The sequence below is a fragment of the Nannospalax galili genome, unplaced genomic scaffold (assembly GCF_000622305.1).
Source record: "Nannospalax galili isolate Female #2095 unplaced genomic scaffold, S.galili_v1.0 scaffold158, whole genome shotgun sequence".
In the NCBI taxonomy this organism is placed as follows: Eukaryota; Metazoa; Chordata; class Mammalia; order Rodentia; family Spalacidae; genus Nannospalax; species Nannospalax galili.
In genome coordinates, this window is record NW_008345290.1 from 1,285,092 (window position 1) to 1,310,319 (window position 25,228).

General features: G+C 42.3%; 1 protein-coding gene across 1 annotated transcript in view; it reads left to right on the top strand.

Annotated features, from left to right (window-relative positions):
* Positions 1-25,228, top strand: part of Dnah11 (dynein axonemal heavy chain 11) — a 381,221-nt gene that overhangs the window by 231,857 nt on the left and 124,136 nt on the right. Inside the window, exons 55-56 of the mRNA XM_029567531.1 lie at positions 14,365-14,526; positions 22,590-22,823. Coding sequence (XP_029423391.1) covers positions 14,365-14,526; positions 22,590-22,823 — 396 coding nt within the window. The remainder of the gene's footprint in view (positions 1-14,364; positions 14,527-22,589; positions 22,824-25,228) is intronic.

The following is a 25,228-nucleotide window of genomic DNA, read 5'->3' on the forward strand; positions in this document are numbered from 1 at the left end:
TTAGAAGACCCACTCAGAAAAAAAAGTTATATGGTTCAGGAATTTGGTATATGCAATGAACTATTTAACTCAAATGTTTTACTCTAAATAACCACTTACATTTTTAAAAACTGTCCATTTGTCCCCAATCTTATCCAAAGGAATATTGACAACTGGTTGCCGCTAGATGAGGAACAGCTGACCCTCCTAAAACCAAGACCTCTAGATAGGCTGACTAGATTCACCAGAAGGGCAAGTAGTGGGGAATGGCTGGGGGTGCTGACAACACAGCAGACAGTAGCAGGGATATCAGAGTATAAGGGCTTTAGTGGGGGGAGGGAGGCTATGGGAGGGTGCCATCTGGGAAGTAGGTGAAAAAATAAATAAATAAATGAAATATTTTTTTAAAAAACTGTCCATTTGTCAGATTTTCTGTTGGTTTGCTGTGATTTTTACTGACTATGTGAGCTTTCTATATAGTGACTGGTATGTTAATAGTATCCTTTTCTGTTCTAACATGCTGCCTGTTTTTCTCTAATTTTTGAATGTGTAGCCTTGGATTCTTATATACAGTATAAGGTGGTTTTCTCATATTTTCACCCTGAAATTGTTCCCAAACTACTCATTATGTAATCCCCCCTTTAACCAGATGTTTTCTGAAGTGCTACCTGTCTCTGTATTAAATGCCTAAATACATGGGATGTAATATTCCGATCACTCCTTTGCACCCCATTGTTTTGCTCACCTATGAGCAGATGAGCTGGCTTTCCATCCCTATACAAAGCACCCGAGGAAAATGACTTGAAGGCGCAAAGGCTCAGAGTTTTAGTGGTTTCAGTCCATAGTCACTGAGCACCTTGCTCTGGGTCCATGGTAAGGCAGATCATTGGTGGAATGCATGTGATGGAGCAAAGTTGCTCACCCCATACAGGCAAGAAGCAAAGCAGGAGAAGGAGGAGGAGGCTGGGGACAAGACAAACCCTTCCAGGACAAGTATCCAGTGATGAGCTTCTTCCCACCACACCCGCCTCCTAAAACCCCTCCGCTTTCAATAATGCCATTGAATTGGACTAATTCCTTGGTGGAGTTAGTCCTCACAAGGCACACACTTTCCTAGAACCCCACCTCTGTGCACTGCTGCACTGGGGACCAAGCCTTCAGCACATGTATCTGTAAGGGACTTTTCAGGTCCAAGCACAACAATCTAAGCAGGCAGAAACACCACACTGCTTTGTTTATTATAGCTTTATAGTAGATGATAGAATTTGCAGAGCCACCACCCCTTTCTTTTCTGACTTGGCTATTTCACCTCTAATTTCTCAGATAAAGTATGAAATCAGTTTAACATTTTCAAAAAATCTGATGAGAATGTATAAACCAATTTAGGGATATACTTACATGGACATACTTGCAATATTGAATATTTTCATTTACCCACCCAGTTTTATTTATTAAAACTAAAACCTTCAGTTTCAGTATTCTGTTTTTCTAAATATTGCTTTGATGTTTTTAACTCATTTTTATTCTACATGAACTGTAAAAATCACTCTACTAAATTCTCTTGATTCTATTGGGAACAAAAATTGCCTAAAATGTATTAATGAATGTGGAGACACGATAGCATCTTTCTAGTATCTAGGAAAGCAGTGTAACTCTGTTATATCTTAAGTTGACCTTTGATAAAGCAGATAGCTATCTTCACATCCCTTTACTTACACCTGTCTCATTAAGCTTTTCTCTGAGTATTTTATGTCTTTCGCTCCTGCTAAGTTCCTAAATGACCATGTGGACATACAAGAAAGTCTATGGGTGGAGGAGAGGAGGTATGGATGGGCCCTAGTTTAATAAGTCTCTTCCTTGAATACTCATTAATTCCATTAGGTTTGCAGTTTGTTCTTCAGAGGTTGCAAGGTTGACAGCTATATCATCTGAATTTGTACTCTTCTCTCTCTCTCTCTTTGGAAGAGAGAGCACTTCATAGCTAGAGTCTGGCAACAGATAGAGTGAGGAATTTATACCTGGTTTATACTGTTCTGTGTCACAAGAACCTGACAGCCCTAACAGAAATACTGAGAAAAAACAATACCCAACCAATAGGTGAACATAGTCACACACCTGTTGTTAGCCAAAAGACTTGGTGTTGGCATAGCTATTTTCATGGTATGTTTTGTGGTTATTGTTTTACACTAAAAGCTCCAATACCTGTCCAGGAAGAATCAGATATTTGCTTGGCATTATTGTGCAACCAGGCCTCTGGGGAATGCATTTGGTAGAGGATCAGAGCATTCAGCTTCTCTCAAAAAGACAAGAAAAGGAAGGAAGGAGGGAAGGAAGGAAGGAAGGAAGGAAGGAAGGAAGGAGGGAGGGAGGAAGGGAGGGAAGGAAGGAGGGAGGGAGGGAAGGAAGGAGGGAAGGAAGGAAGGAGGGAGGGAGGAAGGGAGGGAAGGAAGGAGGGAGGGAGGGAAGGAAGGAGGGAAGGAAGGAAGGAGGGAGGGAGGAAGGGAGGGAAGGAAGGAGGGAGGGAGGGAAGGAAGGAGGGAAGGAAGGAAGGAGGGAGGGAGGAAGGGAGGGAAGGAAGGAGGGAGGGAGGGAAGGAAGGAGGGAAGGAAGGAAGGAGGGAGGGAGGAAGGGAGGAAGGGAAGAAGGGAGGGAGGAAAGGAACGAGGGAAGGAAGGAAGGAAGGAATTTAGCAGGAGGCAAAAATTGCAGCTTTGTGCTCTATATCTGAGCTTTACTATCTTTGATATTTCATAAACCAGCATAATCTCAAAAAAATTAGTACACAAATACCAGTATTTTATTGTGTCCGAATGAATCTTTTCAAACTGCCCCCTATTTCCACCTTCACTTACCCATTTGTTATTCAGCAAGCATTTATTGGGGGCCTGTGATGTGCTGGATCCTGGGGAGATGACAGGAGTAAGGGTGACCCAGTCACTACCTACCCAGAACCCACCTCACTGTTGAAAGAATAGTCACACTAATTGCTGCATCAACTAGTATGAACCCACAGCTATGCATACGAGAGAGGGGAGTTCCGTATGATAAGCAATCAAGGTTTCACTGAGGGAATGATTAGGCAGTTGTGACATACCTGGGAAGAGGGAACCTCAGTTGGGGAATTTCTTCTATCAGATTGGCATGTGGGCATGTCTGTGAGGCATTTTCTAGATTTTTGAATGATATGGGAGGGTCCAGTCTACTGTGGGCAGTGCCACCCCTGGGCAGGTGGTCTTCAGTTGTATAAGAAATCTGGATGAGCACAGGCCAGAGGAGCAAGTCAGTAAACAGCATTCCTCCACGGTCTCTGCTTCAGCTCCTGACTCCAGGTTCTTTCCCTGAGTTCCTGGTTGGCTTCCCTGGATAATAGACTAGGAGCTATAAGCTAAATAAGCCCTTCCATCCCCAACCTCCCCAAGTTGGTTTTGGTCAGTGTTTTATCCCAGCAATAGAAAGCTAACTAGGACAGAAGTGTCCTAAAGACAGGCTAGCGAACTTCTCTGCTATTTGATAGTCTAAAACACATTTGTGTGTGTGTGTGTGTGTGTGTGTGTGCTGTGTGTATATATGTACATGTTCATGTGTGTGTCTGTGTGTGTACGTGTGTGCAGGTATGTAAGCTTGTATGTGATGTGGAGGCCAGAGGACAACCTTGAGTGTCATTCTTCAGATGTTGTCTACCTTTATTCTCTTTTTAAGACAGGGCTTCTCACTGGCCTGGTGCCCTCCACATAGGCTAGAAAGGATGGCTTGTGAGCCCTAGGGCTCTATCCATCTCTGCCTCCCCAGCACTGAGATTACAAGGCTGTACTACCACACCTGGATTTTTTCATGTGGTTAGGTTCTAGGAATGAAGTCAGATCCTTCTGCTTATAAAGCAAGTATTTAATGACTGAGCTATCCCTCCAGGACCCTAAAAGAAAAATTTAATGCCAGAAATGAAAGGCTCAGTCTTAGAATAAAGGATCACACTTCAGAGTGAATGTACTTGGCATTTTGAAAACCATTCTGTATTTATGCTGTTTTGATAATATTCAGATGTGGGGTTTGTCAGCAGAATTTCAGGCCTATTTGAAATGGCACACATGGAGTGAGGCACCACAGTAATGCCAGCTGTTCTACTGGTAGAACTCTACAGATTAAAGCCAGAAACTGCACGAGGAAGTTCAAATACCAACCTATTTGTAAGGAAAATTAAGCACCATTTTTTAAAATCAAAAACACATGATGCACAGTTATGGGGCTATGGGGTGGCCACAGAGCAGTGTGTGACCACTGCAAGCCCCAGAAACAAGCAGAGCTGGGGGAATGAACTCTTCTTACAGTCTCTACTCAGGACTCTTTGCTTTTGAGATTGCATGTGCAATTTTCTTTATATATATATGCTCTCCCTCATCTGTGGATCCTAGCACCAAATCCTTATAAGTGAGTGCATATCCGGATATAACTGCAGGAACCAGAAAAATGGAAGGGAACCAGGGAGGTAAAGGAAAAGAAGGAACCCGGGAGAGAAGAACAGTAGGAGACAGGTGTTTCTAAGGGAGAAATGTGTGAAGAGGGGGTAGTTAAAGGGGCGTAGGAGAAGGAGAGCTATACAAAGAACTGTGGGAATAAAGGGGAAGAAGGAGCTCAAAAGAGATGGGACAAAAATTATCAAGGGAGAAAAGGGGAAAATGGGACACTTTAAACGGGAAGGAGGATGAGGAGGAAGGATAGGACAGGGAGAGAAAGAGGATGTATAAATAGTGCCTAGCTACTATAAAAAGCCAGAGGGGATCATATTAGTTCAAAAACCTGCTGAAAAATTACAGATACAATATCCCTACATGAGTTTGTGAGCATAGCTGAGGCTACATAACAAGAAATAGTGGCAGACAGGAGAAACCTTCCTTTGAGTGTTGGCCAGGGTAGTCCAAGAGACTTCTGAAATTACACAGGCTATTGCCACAGTCCTTGATTATCTCCCAGAATTTGATGGTAAGACCCTATTGCTCAAGACAGGAAATACTTTGGACATATGATTTGGAGCACAGGGCTGGAACTTACCTGGAAGCCTCCTTCCCTGAAGGCTAGCTCTCATAGCTTTGGAGACCGCTGTGCAAGCTGTTAATCAGTGGTCCAACTCCAGCTTCAAGGCCTAAAAACTACATCAGTGACCAGCACAGCAAACGACACTGGTGCAGTAGTAGCACTTTCATCTTGGAGGTAATCAACAGCTACCTAATTGGACTTAAAGCCCACTCAGTGGGAGGAAACTCATGTCTGGTACTGTAAACCTAGCCAAGTACACATAGCTGGAGAGGTCATAGATCTTAGAGAAAACCCCAAGGCTCTCATATCCCTAGACAAATGTAATTTCTTACTATGTGTGACATATGGATCCTTAAATTTACAGATAAGTATCCCAGTCATGTAAAAGAGGGTCAGGAACACAAAAGGCCACAAATGGCCAAAACACAGAGAATAAGAGTTGGCAGAGTGTGAGTCCTTGGACCGGTCTGCTATATTGAGATCCACCCACCCAGGGCTCAGGGACCATTGCAGAAGAGGGGGTGAAAAGATTGTAAGAACCAGGAAGCAGATGCATGACCATAAATAGTCCTACAGGCACCTGTGACCCTTCTCATACAAACCTATAGCAATGGTATCAGCATCTACAAGATCCATGCAAACTTAGGCAGACAAAAACCCAGCACAGAACTGTGGAAATGAACAGCAAGCCCCAATCTTAGTCGAAGAATTATTGGCAGCTGATTACTGCTGGGTGAGGAAGAGCTGATCTTCTTAAAGGGAGGGACTCTAGATTGGCCGACTAAACCTGGAGGATGAACTTGCACTGAGGGACATCTAGGGACACTAACTTTACATTATAGGCCTTAATACAAATGACAGAATGTATGAACTCCAGTATGGAGGTGGGGGCTATTGGAGGGTGCCAAAGGGGAAGGGGGTATAAAGATGATTTATGTATGAAATACACAAAAATTCAATAAAAATTAAAAAAATGGAACTAGGGGCTGGGACATCTCCACTCTACTTAGTTGGTAGAGTGCTTTTCACACATGTATGAGGATCTGAGTTCAAATCCTCAGAATACACATGAAGTGCAGTAGCACATGCCTGAAATCCCAGTGCTCCTATAGTGAGATGGGAAACAGAGACAGGAGAGTCCCCAGGAGATCTTGGGGCAGCTAGCCTGACAGCCTGATGTACACGACAGCCCCAAACACAGAGACCCTGTCTCAAACAAGGTGGAAGGAAAAGATTGACACCCGAAGTTGTCCTCTGACCTTTGCGTATGAACTGTGGCATGTACATGCCTGTGCCTGTGCATGCATGCACAGAGAGAGAGAGAGAGAGAGAGAGAGAGAGAGAGAGAGAGAGAGAGAGAGACAGAGACAGAGACAGAGAGACAGAGACAGAGGCAGAGACAGAGACAGACAGAGAGATACAGAGACAGAGAAAGAGAGACATAAATAAAAAAGAAGGGGCTAGAGAGATGACTCAGTGATTAAGAGCACTGGCTGCTCTTGCAGAGGACCTGGGCTGAATTCCCAGCACCCACATGTCCTTAACTCCAGCCCCAGGGCACCCAACACCCTCTTCTGGTCTCCACAGGCACTGCACATATGGGTACACTTATATACAAGCAGACAAAACACTCATACACACAAAACCTTTTTAAATTTATTAAAAATAAATGTACTGATACGCATGTTGAAAATGCTGTTGGATCTTTTACAAAGAATCGAAATTAAAATTTGATTAGATGTGGGATAATGCAGGAAGGCATGAGGAAGAGGATACAGTGGCGTTTTTCAAGTGGGGGATGTGCTCTGAACTGCACCTCCGTTCCAGAGGGGCTGTTTTGAAGACTCAGAGCTGCTTATTCTTGAAATGTACTGGGGGTCTTGGGGGATAACGCAAACATAACTTACAGATAGAAGCTTCTGGAGTGGGAGGATTCCTTCTACCTGAGAATAAACTATATCGGCTGGAAAAAAACACAGCGACTACAGCAATTCAAATTTCCATTAGGAGATGAAATGGCCTGAGTTCTGTTAGTGAGACACAAATAAATATGTACTTAGGAAGGGATTGTATCTACAGGAAATTGAAGCATGTTACAAACCACTTCGAAATGTGGGTTATTGCAGATGAGTCATAACACCTGTGTGGGGAAAAGGGGGGAAAAGAAAAGAAAATTCTATGGTATGGATTCCAAAAGCAAGTTCTTGACACCCAAATGTTAGAGCTGCAGGAGACACATAGATGGTGATTTCAGTATTTCTTTTTTGCTTGTGAGAATTTGCTTTCAGAAACCAGCACAGCTGCCTGAGGCATTTTTAACTTTTTTTTTTTAAAGCTAACTTTCTTCCTGTCCTTACTATTGGAGTTTATTTTGCAATTGCAGGCACATTTGGAGGGCTGGTAGAAATGACTATTTCAGTGAATTTAGGTACTTTAAAGGTAGATGACCAGTTCAGATGAGGTATGGGACTCTTCACACCCCTCAACTTGAGTTTTGTTTCAAGGAAATGAAGCCTCATATTGAATCCTGGTACCCAGAGTTCATTTATTAACAAGGCTTGCAACCTGCCCTATCTCATGCTGCAGGAGACACATAGATGGTGATTTCAGTATTTCTTTTTTGCTTGTGAGAATTTGCTTTCAGAAACCAGCACAGCTGCCTGAGGCATTTTTAACTTTTTTTTTTAAAGCTAACTTTCTTCCTGTCCTTACTATTGGAGTTTATTTTGCAATTGCAGGCACATTTGGAGGGCTGGTAGAAATGACTATTTCAGTGAATTTAGGTACTTTAAAGGTAGATGACCAGTTCAGATGAGGTATGGGACTCTTCACACCCCTCAACTTGAGTTTTGTTTCAAGGAAATGAAGCCTCATATTGAATCCTGGTACCCAGAGTTCATTTATTAACAAGGCTTGCAACCTGCCCTATCTCATCCTTTTTTTTGGCAACCTGACCAGTGCTTGCTTAGTAGGTTGCTTTGAGGCATATATGACAGAGCTCCAGTGGGAGGATGCTGCAGACCTTCCCTTTGGACTCCTGTTTATCAGAGGACTAGCCAAAATATGAAGTTGCCAGTGCCATGCTAGGGACAGTTGTTAGGATATTTTAGTATTTATATTTTTCAGTTTTGTTCATTTATTAGTGGAGGCACATGTACAGTGTTTATGTTTTGCCTCCACCCAGTACCTTGAACACTAATTTCATCAATTAAAAAAAAATCAGGGCAGGCTGAGTGGGGGGGTGCAGATGGGGGAGGGGGTCTAAATATGATAACGATGTATGCAAAAAAATCAATGAAAATATACTTTAAGAAATCGTCATCAGACCAATGAGATGGCTCAGCAGGTAAATGCTTGCTGTGTAACTCTAATAACCTGAATTCAATCCCTGGAGCCCATGTAAGAGTGGAAGGAGAGAACTGATGCCACAGAGTTGTCTCTGACTTTCACATACATGCCATAGCACATGTACATGTTCACCTACACACACACACACACACACACATCACATCACACAATAATAATAAAATTTACTTTTAAGAAACCCTGTCCTAGCTGGGTGTGGTGGTGCATACCTTTAATCCCAGCAATTGGGAGGCAAAGGAAGATGTATCTCTTTGAGATCAAGGCCAGCCTGGTCTGTATAGCAAGTTCCAGGCTAGCTGTAGCTACAGAAAGACCCTATCTTCTCAAAAAGACCAAAAAAAAAGTCCAACCTCAAGGATGATGTCTAACTAAACATTTGTGTTTGTTAGAGAAGGTACCTTGGAGTCCTAGTAGCTGGGCTGTACTGTGGGCCTCTGTGAGAGTCTGCCAAATGCTGGTCCCGCCTCCATCTTAGCCTGTGACTCTCTGTTGGAAACCTCAGATACTAAAGAAGGCCTAGACGTGAGATAAAGTGAGCATCACATGCATGTCAGCACAGCCCAAAGTATTTTGGAAGTGAATTATGGACAGGAGAAAACCACTTTCAACCATTTTGTCTTTATTTCTTTTTTTTTTTTTGTCTTTTTGAGATAGGGTCTCCCTGTAGCCCCAGCTGTCCTGGAACTCACTATGTAGACCAGGCTGGCCTTGAACTCACAGAGAGCCACCTGCCTCTGCCTCCCAAGTGCGGGGATTAAAGGCGTGCCCCACCAGGCCCAGCCCTCAGACTATTTTTTAAGGGAAAAACAAAACAAAACAAAACAAAAAACAGAGTAACTGATGGTTGTAAGCATTAGCATGGCCTTCTGGAAAAATCTCATAGGAATATTTTTGCCAAGGACAGCTGAATGGCAGAAGAGAACTCTATTTTATTTTAAGTAAAACTGGAAACTGCTGAAGATTGGGCTAAAACTTACTTGTGACTGTGTCATACTGCCTTTCCCTTCTCAGGAGCTATGCATAAACAAATGTATTTCTACAACTTAGTTATGATGTAAAATTCAGATGATTTATGATTCCTACAATTATCAGATTCCCATTTATATAAGACCTGGTATCTCTGAGTATTTCACCAGCTGCAAAGTCATTGAAAAAGCTAGTTGTAGTGGCCTACACCTATAATCTCAGCACTAGGAGAGCTTAGACAGAGGAATTGCCATGAGTTTGAGTATACCATGGGCTACATAGAGAGTCCCCAGCAGTCGAAGCTACATAGAAGACCTTGCCTTGAAAGAATTGAGAAGTTGTTTAAGTATTCCCATGAAAAAGTCAAACTACCTTGCTGTCCTTGTGGGCATCAGATCCACTCAAACAACTTGTTGAAAACATAGCTTGCTGAGTCATCTCCTGAGAGTTTCTGATTCTAAGACATCACAGAAATCTCTAATCAACCTTCAGACTGTCCTTTGAAAGCCACAAGTCTCCCCAACTGACTGCCCATCCCAGTGTGAAACTGTTACTATGTGAATAGGATCATTTTTTAAGCCGTCATGAATAACAGCACAAAAGACAATATCTTCAGTTGTGGAAAAGAAAAACAGATCTTTGAAGGACCATGTAATACTATCTTTCGATAGATAACGTGGGCATACTGTAAGGCAATGCAAGAAAAGCATTTTTTGCTGAGGTTGAATGAACGTGATTCAGACATGATGCTCAGCCAATGATAAGTGTAGAAATACATGGAATGCAGGTGTCATAGTAACACTTTAGACCTCAGATACAAGACACCTTTTTCATCTCTCCCTTTGCTATAATCATGTGCAAATGAAGTTTATAAACTGATGCCAGTGAGAGATGAATCAGGTGTGGAAAACTTACTTTCTGGGAAGAGAGACACTCAAGTGTGGGGAGGAAAGTCTGGAAAGAGAAGCCTAAGGCCTGAGCTATGGACAAAAACTAGGCATTGTAGTCAAAGGTTCCTAGCACACATTAGAGCAGTTCATCAATTTATAACCTAGTATCTTGACATAATGAATATATAACCATCAATTTATATATCATGAAAAAATATGACTGCATGAGAAAGAGGAGGAGGAAGACCAGACCAAAAGGAGGAGGACGTAGTGGAAGAGGAGGACGAGAAAAGGAGAAGGAAGGAAGAAGAAGGGGCGGAAGGGAAAGGAGAGGGAAAGGAAGAAGAAACTGGGCCTTACTTTACCCTATGCAATAATCAATTCAAAATGGATTAAGCAGGAGACATAAAACTAAAAAACTCATAGAAGGAAATCTTCCTGATGTTGATCTTGATGATGATTTGACATTTGTCTTACGACATTAAACACAAGAAGCAAAAGAAAACTATATGAAAGTGGGGCACCACTACACTAAAAGGCTTGTGCACAAGAAAAGAAACAATCAACAGAGGAAACCATCAAACTGAAATCAGAGAGAATATTTGCAAATTATATATTTAATAATGAGTTAATATCTCAATATATGAATTATACTGCAATAGTAAAAAGCATTCCTGCACCTCTGCTACCTCCATCTCCTCTTTCTTCACCTCCTCCTTTCTGTTTCTCTTCCTCCTCACATGTCACATTTTTTGGTAAGTCGATCATATATTTATTATTGTCAAATGACTTGGATAGCCATTTCTCTAAAGACATGAATGGTGAAGAGGTCTATGAAAAGAGATTCAACATCACTGTCAGTGATAGGTATCGCAGTGAGATATTATAACACATCTGTTAGGATGTGTTACAATAATGGAGAAATATTACAAAATATTACAAAAATGGAAAATAGTAAGTGTTGACAAAGTCATGGAGAAATCAGAACAACCCTGTATACAATTGGTAAGAATACATAACTGGTGCAACTGTGGAAGATATGGTAATTCCTCAACTTAGTAAAAAATTACCATGTGATGAAGCAATCTGAGTATATAGCCAGAAGAAATGAAGTCAGGCTCTGAACAGGGGAATCCCTGTTCATTGTAACATTGTTTACAACAGACAAGATGTGGAAGCACCCTAAATGTCTGGACAGATTAGTGGATTAAAAATTGTTGTATATGAGTTCAATATTGTATGACTGTATTAATTTAACTGTGAACCTCAAAATTTACAGCTAATTTTGAAAGAGAAGCATCTTTGCTCTGGAAATTGTTATTGAATATGTTAATGCTGTAATGAAATGCTTCTAATCATGTGGTTATTAAATAATTAAAAAAAAATTGTTGTATACATACACAATGGAATAGGACATCTATAGAGAGGAAATAGGGTCCTTTGCCACACATGGGCACTCTTTGATGGCATCATAAGTGAATAAGCCTGTCACAGGCCAATATTGCACAGTCTCCTTATGAGGTATCCACCATGTTAAATGCGTAGAAACAGAAACTAGTATGATGTTGGCCAGAGACTAGGGACATGGGGAACTGGAAAGTTTCTATTTGATAGATGTAAAGTTTCATTCATGAAGGAAGAAAAAGTTCTAGAGATCTGTTGTACAATGTGCCTATAGTTTACAGCAACATACTGCACACTAAAAAAATTTTAGAATGTAATCATGTACTTTTTATCACAATAGAAAAAAATATAGATATTAGGATTCATCTAACTTGATTTGTACGTGGTCTATCAAACCTGTTAAATGAAGTATTATATGGATTGTATATGCTAGAGTTTTTTTCCACATGGTTTTAAAAATGTTTAAGGTAAAATAAAATCATATCCTCCGGAGAAAGTGACATAATCCATTGCCTGACCACACACTTAGAACCACAAGAGTTTCATTCTCCACTGCCATGTCCAGAAAATAGCAAAGTGACACTTAGACATTTCCCAGCTATCAAATCTCCCCTAGGTCTTCAGGCTCACAGAGGCAGGGGAAGAAGGCTCCCTGTAGATTTCTTTGTTTCTCTGCTCCCTCAGGCTTCCCCTCTTACAGCCTTTGGGGTCATATCTACCCTGCTGATTGAAGCGCTTCTCCAATCCATTTTCTGTGTTGCACTGTTAGAGCTACACCCAGTCTCTCCTGGCAGAATCCCTGTATCTAGAGAAAGTAGAGGAACACACAGTTGGCTCTGCTGTCTGTGACTGACTTCCTCATGCCTGAATTTGATGCACAGTGGATTGAAAATATTTGGAGAAAAATACAACTGTACTGAGTGCATGCAAACTTTTAAAAAATTATCTTGATTCCCTAAACACACAGTATGATAACTGTTTACATGGCTTTTGCATTGCATTAGGGACAGTAGGTAATCTATAGGGGACTGAAGGATATAGGTTCCATCCTATGTATCCTTTTATGTAAGTATCTTGAACACCCTTCGCGTTATCTCCAAGGGTTGTGAAACTCACCCCACTGAGTGGGGAATAATAACAAACACAGAGTGTTGACTTAATCAGGTCTATATTAACTTTTAAATCATTAAGTGGCTACCCAAAGTTTTCAGATTTACATCAAAAACTTTTCTCTGCAGGAACATGTTTAAGCCCAAATTTTAAAAATTCCTCTGAAAATCTGAAATGGGAACAAAAGTGGACATATTTACCTTAAATGGAAACAGAAATAAGGATCATACACTATGATAAAACATTGGCTTTTTTTCTCTTTTATTGATTTTTTGTGTGTGTATTTCATACAAAACATCTCAAGCAATCTTAATCATCTTTATACCCCCATCCCCACTGGCACCCTCCCATACCGCCCCCCCCCGCACTGGAGCCCATATACGCTGTCATCCCTGTTACTACCCACTGTGTTGTCAGTGACCCAGCCGTTCTCCAATGCAAGTCCATCTGCCGAATCTAGTCAGCCTATCTAGAGTCCCTTGTTTTAGGAAGATTAGCTCTTCTTCATCTAGCAGCAATCAGTTGCCAACATTCCTTTAGATAAGATTGGGGTCTGCTGTTCATTTTCCCAGGTCTATGCTGGGTTACTGTCTACCTGAGTTTGCATGGGACTTGTGTATGCTGACACCTATGCCATACAATCATATGGTCAGGTACCCAGGAGCTTGTAGGACTCTTTCCATATGGTTATGCACATCCTCCAGAGCTGTTACAATCTTTCCACCCCCTCTTCCAAGATAGTCCCTGAGTCTTGGGTGGGTGAAGTTTAATAAAGGGGTCCTGTCCAAGGACCATTATTTAGCAGACTCTTGACTTCTACACTTTGGCCATTTGTGACCTTTTGTGTTCCTGGCCCTCCGCTGCATGAGTAGCTTCATTATTGAGAACTGACTCCTTAGTGTCCACTTCTTTACCCCTGTTCTATGTTCCATGAGCCTTAGGTGTAGAGGTTGCATTGCATTGCCACTTAGGCCTGGGCAATTCATAGACGATGTCCATGTATGGCCAGTTGTGGTACTTGGTATTAGTCTCTGACTGCTGCAAAATGATCTTCTTTGATGAGTGGTGACTGGGATATTTGTAAATATAAGGATACATATTTTGCACATAGTAAGAAATCACAGTAGTCTAGTAATGTGAGAGTTTTGGGGTTTTCTCTAAGATCTATGACCACTCCAGCCATGTATATTAGGTTATGTTACAGTACCACACATGAGTTTCCTCCCTTTGAGTGGGCTTTTAAAGATAGTTTGGCTTTGCAGAACCTGATGCATTACAGAATGGAAGGAACCTGAAGATGGAGGTCTTGGTACCACCATACCATGGCGACTTATTTTCAGTTTTTAATATTATGTTATTTGTGATATGGAAACAAGAAAATGCCCCACTATTGATGATAATCACCAGCCATGCTTAAAAGAAGAGGAACAAATTTTGAGGAGGACACAACAGTGCGTCTGTCCGCCCAGTGGAGGAGCCACATGGGAGGTTAAAGCTGCCTTCCCGTGTGTCCTGCTTTGGGACAGTTGAGCAGCATGGTTGGCTGCACCTTTTTCTGTCACTGTCTGAGACTGCAAAGTCATTCTTGTGCACTTATCACCCTTCTGTTTCTCCACAGATTGTCTTCTGTTTCTCTCCGGTTGGTCACACGCTGCGAGTCAGAGCCCGGAAGTTCCCAGCCATAGTCAACTGCACAGCTATTGACTGGTTTCATGCGTGGCCACAGGAGGCTCTGGTCTCAGTCAGCAGGTGGTTCATTGAGGAAATCCAGGGAATTGAGGTATGCTGTGTCAATCTGGGGGGGACCCTCCAAAGTCCCAATAGATAATACTATCCAAACTACACCTCTAATCAGAAAGCTTTCCACATGTATGTAATATGATAAAATCACCACTGTTTACTACATTCTACAGAGAATGGCTGACTTCTTTCCACCATGTAGAAGTGGATGTGTGCATCCATGTGCACCCACAGCACCCATGAACATGTTCTCAGTCATGCACGGACACGGACTCAACTCATTTCTTGAATCACTGTGAGGCTTGCTAAATATAAATCCATTAAGCCTACAATTAAAAACCCAAACAAAAATATGTCACCCCTAGCTGTGCCATGCTTCAATGAGGCAAGATAGTTAACTGTAAAGTTCTCAGTACAGTACTGGCAGGTAAAAACAAAATTAGCCACCATTAATTTCACAATCACTAAAGAAAATATGTATCAATTTATTTCTTTTATGTTTTTTTTCTCGTTGGTGGTGTTTTATTTTGTTTTGTTTTCCCCCATGGTGGGGATGGAACCCAGGCTTCGTGCTTGCTAGGAAAGTGTTATACCATGAGGCCTATGGGTTTGTGTGTTGGGGATTATATTTGTCACTTCTTGATGAAATTGGTACCCCCTATTACATTTGAAAACAGCTGTGTGAAATAAGCAGCGTCAACAACAATGCACTCCCAATTTGAAGAGTAAAGGGATGTAAACCTGAAGCTGTCCACCGGGTTCCCAGATGGGAAGCTGTGTGTTTAGTACCTTTCTGATCAGAAAGGTGCTGATGGTGTATATCTCCCAGACAGCTTTGTCCTCGCCTCCCATTCAGTCATAAGGCTGCTAGAACAGGCCCAGCATTATCAAAAGTGACTCTCAGAGCCAGAATGAATGTGGGGACATGTAAGGAGTGATGGATTTGCCATGAGCAGCCCTTCATCTTCTCCTCTACTCCAGAAGTCATCGCTGCTACCTCTCCAAAGCAGGCCTTGCAGCACTTTTTAAGTACTTTGAGTGGCCAGATGGTTAAACATCCAAGCACGTTCATAAAGTTGACTAGTTTGTACACAGCTAGCTTTATTGATTGTTACATCATTTTATCTATTGCCTCAACTAAAAAAAAAAACACATAGGTAAACATACGGGGGAGGGGAAGCAAACATCTACTTCTGCCTACAGAATTTTTTATAAATTTTTATTGAATTTTTGTGTATTTCATACATACAATCATGTTTATACCCCCTTCTCCCTTCCCCTTTGGCACCTCCTATAGCCCCTACTGGAGTTCATACATTCTGTCATTTGTATTAAGGCCTATTATGTAAAGTTAGTGTCCTAGATGTCCCTCAGTGTAAGTTTGTCCACCTGGGTTTAGTCAGCCTGTCTGCTTACAGAATTTTAGAGAGAGAAACCCATTTCTTTATTTTTTTCCTAGAAATCTGTGTGAATCTGGAGGGTCAGGGGAAGCAGTATCCAGCACCATGCAGCAGAGAAGACATATGAGTTACAGGAGTGCTAACCACCCTCTTTTTCCTTGCCTGCTCCACAGTCATGCTCACAGCATAGGCACAAGTAAAGGGGAAAATGATGTCTTCTTAAGTTTGCCAGAAAAACTTAGACCTTTGAGTCTAAGCAATTGTGAGATTCCCTGCATTACTGGAATGCCAGGGGCTGTGCTGTTCTCCTCCAACAGTGAAAAGAGGGGTCCAGAACTTTGCTGTGTCAGAGGAAGTCAGCGTGTATCATCTTTATTAGCAGATTCTGACTGGTTCATAGTATCAGGCTGGCTGAAAAAGGAAGGGGACGCAAAACCATGTACTTGTTACTGAATGTTGTTTTCATTTTCATTCACTGGTAGGAAATCAGAGCTAGTAGCAAGGTTTAAGGTCTGATTCAGCAAGTAGGCTCTCTGTCTTTACTGCTCTGTTCACTTTCTCCTCTGGAGCTAGATGTCACCACAGCTCGGCTCAACCAGGGACCGTTGACACCTGCTGGATGAGGCAGGCTTTGCATGATTTGCAGTCAATCCTGTGCTGCACAGGTGCTAAGCTCTATCTGATGGTGTCATGCTGCCTCCTATAGGACGCTGGGTGCCAAATATGAATAAATTTAAAGCACGTTAGCCTTTCTATCAAGCTGAATTATGCCTGGAAACAAATTAGCCAGATGATTTCATTTCAGTGTAAGGTGCTTATTTAACTTTCCCACCTTCCTAATTTGTTGCACAGGAGCAGTAATTATGTTTCAGAGTGTAGTGTGTCCACGCTCTCCTAAAAACATGTGGTGTCTTTTCCGTAAAGGTCAAAAACAGCTTTTAAATGTTTTGAGTGAGTGCTAATTTGATCACTTTCTTAGTTTTAATTTCTGTCATTAAAACTGTAAGTTATCCTCATGATTTAGGCACTTCTTAATTATTGACCTCATTGGGTAAGTGAAGGTACTTATATAAGTTGACCCCATTTGGCCACAGAGAAAGGATTCATTATCAGCAAGCTATTTTATGTATGTCGACATATAATTTCCCATCAATACACACCGAGCACCCAGGGATATGGGTTGACTGCCTCTAAATATATGTGTGTGCTATTTTTCTGTTCCCCAATAGTGAGCTAAATGTTAACTGACCAAAAAATGACCCAAATAGTTTGACCCTTAAGTGTCATTGTGTTACTTATCAGAGACTGTGTCAACACATACTGCCTCTCAGGGGAGAGTAGCAAACAGATGACAGGAGTGGTATGAGGCAAGGAGGGAGGGGGGCCTTCTGCATATTTCTAGGAGTGGGTCAGAGACATACAGGGAAGCACATTGGGAATGCAGGTTAGCACATTACTTACTGGTTAGTGCACAGGCTCCAGTTAGGAACACACGAGATGAAAAACAGGCCTTAAGAGAAAAAAAAATGGTTTTGCTTTTTAACGCAAAATGAGCCATAGATGTCATTGAAAGCAGGGCCAGATGCAAGGACAAATAAGTGAATGTAATTTAGAATATGTGCTGTCTATCAAGGGTGAGCTCTGTGCTGGAGGGGTGAGGGTTTGAGCAGAATGGTCGCAGCCTGTCTCTTTTAGGCATCATGGCTGAGTGACAAGGAAAAGTTCTGTCCTGAGGAGGAGAGCTATGTCAGTGTGATCTCACAACTCAACACCATATTGCCTTTACAGCAAAATGCAGTTAGCTATTCCCCAAACTACCATCTCTGCAGTCTAGATGTGGAGAGCTTAACTCAGCACTGGCATAGTCAGTTACCAGTCTCCAAATCACAGGGACTGTTCACTCAAAGAGAAAAGTTGCCTTACTGCTGAATTTAGACTTCAATTTCTCCAGTGGTCTACAAGTTTGGGGGTGGGGGGATGTGCTATACACGTGTGTACCCACACGTGTAAACATATACATGTATTGTACCAAACAGAAGGGGCACTAGGCAAATATTAATTTAAAAGTACATTAACCATGCTGTTGGGTGAAAACACTCGTAGAAGAGAATTGATGTTACCAGAGTTTTTAAGGTAAAATCCTGGGCCCTGGTAGCCCTAATGAGTGAGGCTCGGCCACCTATCCTCTGTACCCCAAATAGACAGGTAATAGTAAAAAAGCAGAGAAAACAGGTTCATTCACTGTGGCCATGTTGGAAAGAGCAACATATATAGGGCTCTAGTGATGCCCTTAAGTCTGTCTTTGGGGTACTGACCTGAGGCTTCGGTTTAAATAGAGGGCAAGAAGTGTGTATAACTAGAGCCCCAGTAAAGGTGTAACTCTACCCATCGTTGCCCCATCATGATGAGCTGTCTGGAGCTGTGTAAAATCTCTCCCTGGGAGGCAGGTTCCCACTCCAGCTGGCATTGGGGCTTCATCCGGTCCCTTCCCCCCAGCATGAAACTCCTGGGGAAAATTTAATTCTTTGGAGTTCATTGTTTAGAATATCTCCTTTCCTGACAGGGTGGTTACACTAGAGCCATTTTGAAGTATCAAGACAAAACCAAAGGCACCCAAATTTCTCTTGGAACTGCCTAAACGTCATCCTGGCTTAAGCATGTCTTCAAACGAGTGAGGGAACACAACTGTTTGCATCCTTCCCATTCTTCAGAACTCGTTTTACCCATGCACATAAATATATGTATTATATGTTCTTTGCTCTGGGGCTGTTAATCAAATTTAGAGTGTGTTGCACAAAGAATGCTGCTGTCCAGGGTTTCAGAAGCTTTCTAATGTAGGGAGCTCTCTACCCAATAGAGCAGGGTCTAGTTTTTAATGATAGGTCAGGAATCTAGACATGTTGCTCAGCTAGGTGAATGTGGAACCATCTCTGCTCTCAAGTTCATAGTTTTGTGGCCGTTCTGGATGTGCTGGCCTCACCAGCTATACCATCTCCTGCCTGCCCTGTTCTCCTTCTACAAAAAGGGATAGCTGGGACTGGGGAGATAATGGAGTGGGTACCAAGCACTTGACACAGAAGTGTCAGGACTAGAGTTCAGATCCCAGCATCTATGTAAATGATGGGCAGTCATGGCAGAGACAGAGTATCCCCAAGGCAGGTGGGCTAGCTAGATTAGCTGACTCTGGTGAACCCTGGATTGGATTTGCCTCAAAATATAAGGTAGAGATTGATCAAGGAAGACACCCGATGTCAATCTCTGGCCTATGCACATGCACCTGAACACATATGTGTGCCCACACATATGCAAACACATTTACACACACATACACATATACATGACAACAAAAGCGGGGAGGGCAACTGGGATTTTCCAGGTTTCCTCTGTCTCATCCTCAGTCATCAATAGTGTCAATGTTTCCATGTTGTATCAGAGAATCATAGCACCATCTCTTCCTGAGCAGAGACTCACCTGGAAGACTGCTGCCTTATTTTGGACTTCATCTTGCCTTTGACCAATATGTGAGCACCAAACTTAAGGCAAAAAGTAAAAAGCACAAGCAAATTAATAAAATGCATTCTTTAGTCGAAGTAACAAGTGAAAACAAGATATCTCACACTACTTAGGGAGCCGTGGATGCTACATGCAGTACGTGTTGCTGTGCTGTGCAGAACTAGTGCCTACCCTGCCTTTGCAGTGCTCACCTCTCTCCCAGCCTCATGAGGAGGACCCCAGGTTACCTATAGCCAGGTGACAGGTGGAGGCCAATACTCAAGCTAGCTCACTGGAAGGAGGCCCACAGCAGTTGGACCCCGCAGGCCAGGCCTCACTAGTGATTGTTGCATTCAGGTGTGATTATTCTGAAAGCACAGAAAGAAGAAACACTGAAACACTGGGGGCAGGAGGAAATGTGGGATGCTATGGCTTACTTAATTTTTCATGGAGCCTAGGTCCATGTGCAGCTTTCCCAGTCTCCATGTTGGGGCAAGTCAGTGCTGAGGCGCTCAGAGGTGCTCAGATATGACGCTGCTCATTTTATGCGGTGTTCAGTTCTCTTTAACAAACCACCTTGTCACAGGGATTTAGCTAATACATTTTCTTTTACCAGTCCCCAAAAGCGTGAAATATAAATGATAAATTTTATAGCTCAGTAGCACAAATGATTTTTTAAGAAAACATTTTGAGACTTCCTGCAAGCATATGACATCGTATGTCGCCAATTATCCCAAGTTTATAACTTTTTTTTTTTTCTGAGTTTAACTTTTAAAAGCAAAAGCAAGTCCAAATTTCATTTTACAGAGCTGGTCTTGAAAAGAAATAAAGTCCTAAAAAAATTGGCAAAATGTGTGTTTTGGTGCTGGCCCTACATATTGCCTTGCATTCAGCTTCTGCTAGCGTTTCCAACAAGGGACATATACTGAGCACTTGGTTGAAGAGCAAGGCTGCCTGAGTGCTTCGTGTGGCAGCGACAGTTAGTTCCAGAGAGTCGTCCCACTGGGCAGCGTAGAGTTTATGTTTCTGTGTTTACAGTGGGCTAACCGAGAGACTAGAAAATAAACACTTCTTTCTTAATGTGAGGAAAAAGCCGACTTATCTTTGCATTGAATTTTGCAATGGAGACAGCATCGTTTTCCAAAGCAATCTTAGTGGGAAAGCTACAGATTTAGAACCATTTTATAATGGCACACTGCTTATTTTTATTTTCGCCTTTACCACGACTGGCTGCAAAATGACTACAAAGTGGTGCCAACTGGTTCCCCTGAAGGGGCAAATCTAGCAGAAACGATGATCTTCCCTGAGTTTCTAGAAGTGTGAAATACAGCACTGTACTGCTGCAGCCCGCAGCGCCCCTCTCCATTCCCTCCCTCGCCAAAAGAAAACTGGAGATAAATGAATGGCAGAATAAATAATTTATGCTAATGAAATTACTGCAATTAGTAGTTCTACAATGACCCTTTTAAAAGCCACAGCTGTTAATGTCAGGAAGTGCTGTCACTACTGACCTTATCATAAGAGAAAGTGACAAATTGAGAATGCAGGGAAGACCAGCCATCAAAGAGGTCTGTTCTGAAAAACAGTGTGAATTACAACCAGCTGCTCCCGGGCTCTGCGAGTCTCCCATGCTGTGCCATTTTGTTAAGCCGGATAACAATAGTTATTTTGCCCCATTGAGACAAGTTGTGCCGGGCCACTTCCAACTCTACCGGAAACCACTCTTTCCATCAGAGATTTACAAATGAAACTGTTGTTAAAAGGAGCTTTCAGGGCTGCTGAGGAGTCTCCTCATAAGGATCATGGTTGGGCAGGGGCCAGGGGTTTTCTTCTCTGTAAGGAGGTTGCACTTGGCTGAGGAAGTATTTATCTGTATTGTAGAAAGGTATGTGTGAAACTTCCTGTTAAAACGAAATGGGATGGGGCAAATCTGAGAACATTTATGTTTGAAGCAAAACCTCTTTTGAAAATAAAGTCGTCAAGGGAATATGATATAAGCACATTTATATAAACTTGCTCTTAGATTTTCTTTTCTTAGTCCACTATTTGCTTATACACGTGTGCCTTGGATCTCCTAAAAGCCAATACCATTAGGATATGAATCTGCAAGTTTTGTATGTCAGCTATGCAAAGATTTTGCACTCAATTGGGGATTTTGGAAATCCCCTCAATTGTCATGAGGTTGGAAATCTGATGTTTAAAGATGCTGCTCCGGAGCAGTTGGTTGTTTACCTGCAGGACCTGGCCTCTCTGCTCACATCTCTGGTTATGATATTGATGGCCCAAGTTTGAAGCATTTAACTGCATCACTGGCCACTTGTGTGCAATTTTCCCAAAGATGCCTGCGTGCTATTGACAACACTTTGGTAAATTATGTGTGACTTTCCGAAGAGTTGGTGTAGCTCATTTAATTCATATTAATTGATTTTTAGGCTTCCCTTGATTAATTGAACCTGGTTCATCTTGTACAGAATGCAATAAATAATCATTAAAATGAGGGAGATGTGGCTCTACAAATTAAAAAGTTAACTACTTCGGAAGTCACAGAGGACATGCAGGAGGGATGGCAGGGACTCTGCAGGAAGTCTGCAGGAGGCAGTCTGCTTTGTGTTTTGTGTTTTGTTCCAAATGTGAATAGAAATGACTGTGACATTTTCACCTCAGAATCTGGTTTTGATAGCTTAACCATCCAGTTTGTTTAACATGGGTTCCCACTGAACTCTATTTCTCCGATTCGGCTTTGTTTTTTTGTTTTGTTTTGTTTTGTTTTTGTTTTTTTTGTTGTTGTTGTTTTTTCCATGACTTTGTATTGATTCTCTTTGTCCAAAGTTTAGATTGAAAGCAATGTCACAGAAAAAATATTCCTCAGAATATTGTCTCGGTTTTTCTATTTTTCCTTCATTGACTTTATAGCTAAAAAAATCAAGTTATAAAGATCTGTTGGCTTTTATGTTGTGGAACACATGAAAAAAACCCTTTGTCCTACCTGGCAAGAAGATAGTTAGGAAGCTGAATGTTTTACACAAAACCCTTTTGATCCTGTGGGCATCTTGTAAAGATTAAGTCAATTTCCCTAGCTTCTACTGTAATTTGCCCTTGCTTTAGGAGGGAAAAAAAAAAGTTGTCTAATTTGGTAGTTTTCCTTCTATTTTCTAAATTGTATTTTCAACTCAAAAAGATTTCATGAGAAATGCAATATCTGTGTTTTCAGCTGCAGCACAAAGATTCCATTAGCCTTTTCATGGCACACGTTCACACCAGCGTAAAGGAAATAAGTGCCAGGTATTACCAGAATGAGAAAAGACACAACTACACCACCCCAAAGAGTTTCTTAGAGCAAATATCACTGTTTAAGAGCCTATTGAAGAAGAAACGGGAAGAGGCTCTCCAGAAGAGAGAACACTTGATGAACGGCATACAGAAGCTGCAGGCCACCACCTCACAGGTACGGTTGCCTCCTGCTGAGTCTCTGTTCCCTCATGAAAGCTTTCCTCTTGAAGCAGCATTTAACCCATTTATCCAAGATGCCTAGCTCTGCTGTGTACAGTTTGAGGACATGAAGGAACACACCATTACTGCCTTTTTAAGTCTGGAAAGGATTGACCAGTTATTCTTTTCCGGCTGGTTTGAGGATACGCTGTTTCCTCTCCACCTGACCCTGTGAAGGGCAGTGTGTTTTGAAAGGCAACACCTTCCTGTTTTTTTCTCCTGTCCCTGACTTCTTGGGGACTCTGGGCTTGTGGTCAGGGATTCTGCCCCCCTCCCAAGATGGACCTAGAATCCCTGTTTGTCTTAGACATGCAACCCCCAGAGAGGCCATCATGACCGGCTGATGACTGTGGAGGGATTCTAGGTGCAGCAGCTCTTACTGACCTAGCTCTGTGTACTCACTTTAGCCACCAGCTTGCTCAGATGTCTGAGCTTCTGTCATTAGGCCCCTTCTGCCTCAGAGGACTGTATCTCTAACCCAAAGAATAAATTAGCACAGGATAAGAGTCTTATTTCATTGTTAAAACTAAAACCCCATGTGCCACAGGTGTGTCACTACAGCGGTGTTAGACATGAGACTTAAAGAGTTTAAGGTGGAGAGCCCTGGCGGCTGGGACTTGAAACTAGTCTGTGTCAATCTAATGCCCCTGTGCTAGCAATGGTATCACATAGCTTCACTGTGCCTTGTGAGAGGAATTAGAGTGAGAGATTGGGGACTTTGGCAAGCAGTCCAGCCTTTCTCTGAGTTTAGATTCTACTCCCCTGTGTTTTCTGGGGGACAGTGTTTCTTGGACAGTTTCCCCTAAAAGGGCTGAGTGGCCCACCTGTGCCAAGGATAGAAATAAGGCAAGGCCTTGTTGGGTCTACGTCAATGCCCTTTTTACTCTGAAGGGTTCTCTGGCCACCATCTTCTAGCACTTTGTAGGCAGAAGTCCCATCCCTTCTTTCCTACTTAGCTTCACACGCCAGGAATTGATGTTTGATGAAACACTGGGGTCAATGAGTAGGTAGGCTGTGATTGGGAAAGAGAAAAACTAGAGGGATGGAATTTTCAGAATCAATGGGATCAAGTAATATAAAGACCAGGTGCTGGGAGTCCCCCTGGAGTGTGCCTACATGTGTGCACCTGTCCCTTCCCCTTACTATCCAGTTCCCCCGGAGTGTGCCTACATGTGTGCACCTGTCCCTTCCCCTTACTATCCAGCCCCCCTCCCGGAGTGTGCCTACATGTGTGCACCTGTCCCTTCCCCTTACTATCCAGTTTATATACATCTGATCTTTCCCTCCCTTCATTTTGTCCTGTTCTCTACCCTACTTGTATCTCCTGTTGCCTCTCACATAAACCTTCCCATAGTAAAGGTTTCCTAGGAGTCCTGTTGAGCCAAAAAGATGAGCAAGGAGCTGTGTGTCACAGCACTTAGGTCCCTTTGAATGATGTCCCAAGCTGAACCTATTGACTTTGCCCCAGGGAATAATAGTGTTGTCACCCAAATTGAGCTGTCAGTTTCTTTGCCCTTGGCAAAGAAAAATAATGTCTCTACCACACTTATTGTCTTCCCAAGTGACAGAACTAAAGGCAAGTGGCATAGTATCTTGGCTCATCCCAGAGGTGGTAGTGTTTCAGCCACTGGGAGAAGGGAGAGCCTGTTTTGTAATCAGCCCAGCTAGGTATTCAATCAGGAGGAAGAAGAAGGAGGAGGAGGAAGATCCAATCCACTGTCTGCCAAGTGCAAAACTTGCATATCACCTGTTTCCCTCAGCTAAAATCCATAGGAAGGAGATCTGTGAAGATGCATGAAGCTGGATTCTTGTTATTAGGTGAATGCTTCTAGTATCAGAAGAGTGGTTGCAGCATTTAATAGCTACTTGACAGTTTTAGGAAAAGCATGAAAGGAAAATATGGTTTCCCATTGGAGAATTGTAAGACCAGGTTGTATCTGGTATGTATGAGACAAAATGTCTTTCTCTCTGTGGGTTTTTCTGCCTAAAGTGATTTCACTGATCTGGGTTTTCATAACATTGGTAACATAAGTGTCTTACTCATAACAGTGCTCACCTGTTCCAAGAAAGCTGTAAGCCTCTCTCTAGGGTCAGCTTGGATCATCTCATGGAGGTAGAACAAGCTATTTCCTCAGATAGTCCTCTTTTCTAGAGCTTGAGTCACTTGGGGGTATCAGAGCTAGCTGCTTCTGGAGAAACCCTAAGTGGGACTTCAAATTGCATAATCCCCCCCTCCCAACCTCTTGGATGATGCTTTTGACAATGACTCAACACAAGACTAGTTTCAATGGCTAAAAAAACAGAGAAGCAAATGCTAGTAAAGTTACCCCAACTGAGAGGCTAAAATAATCAATCTGAATT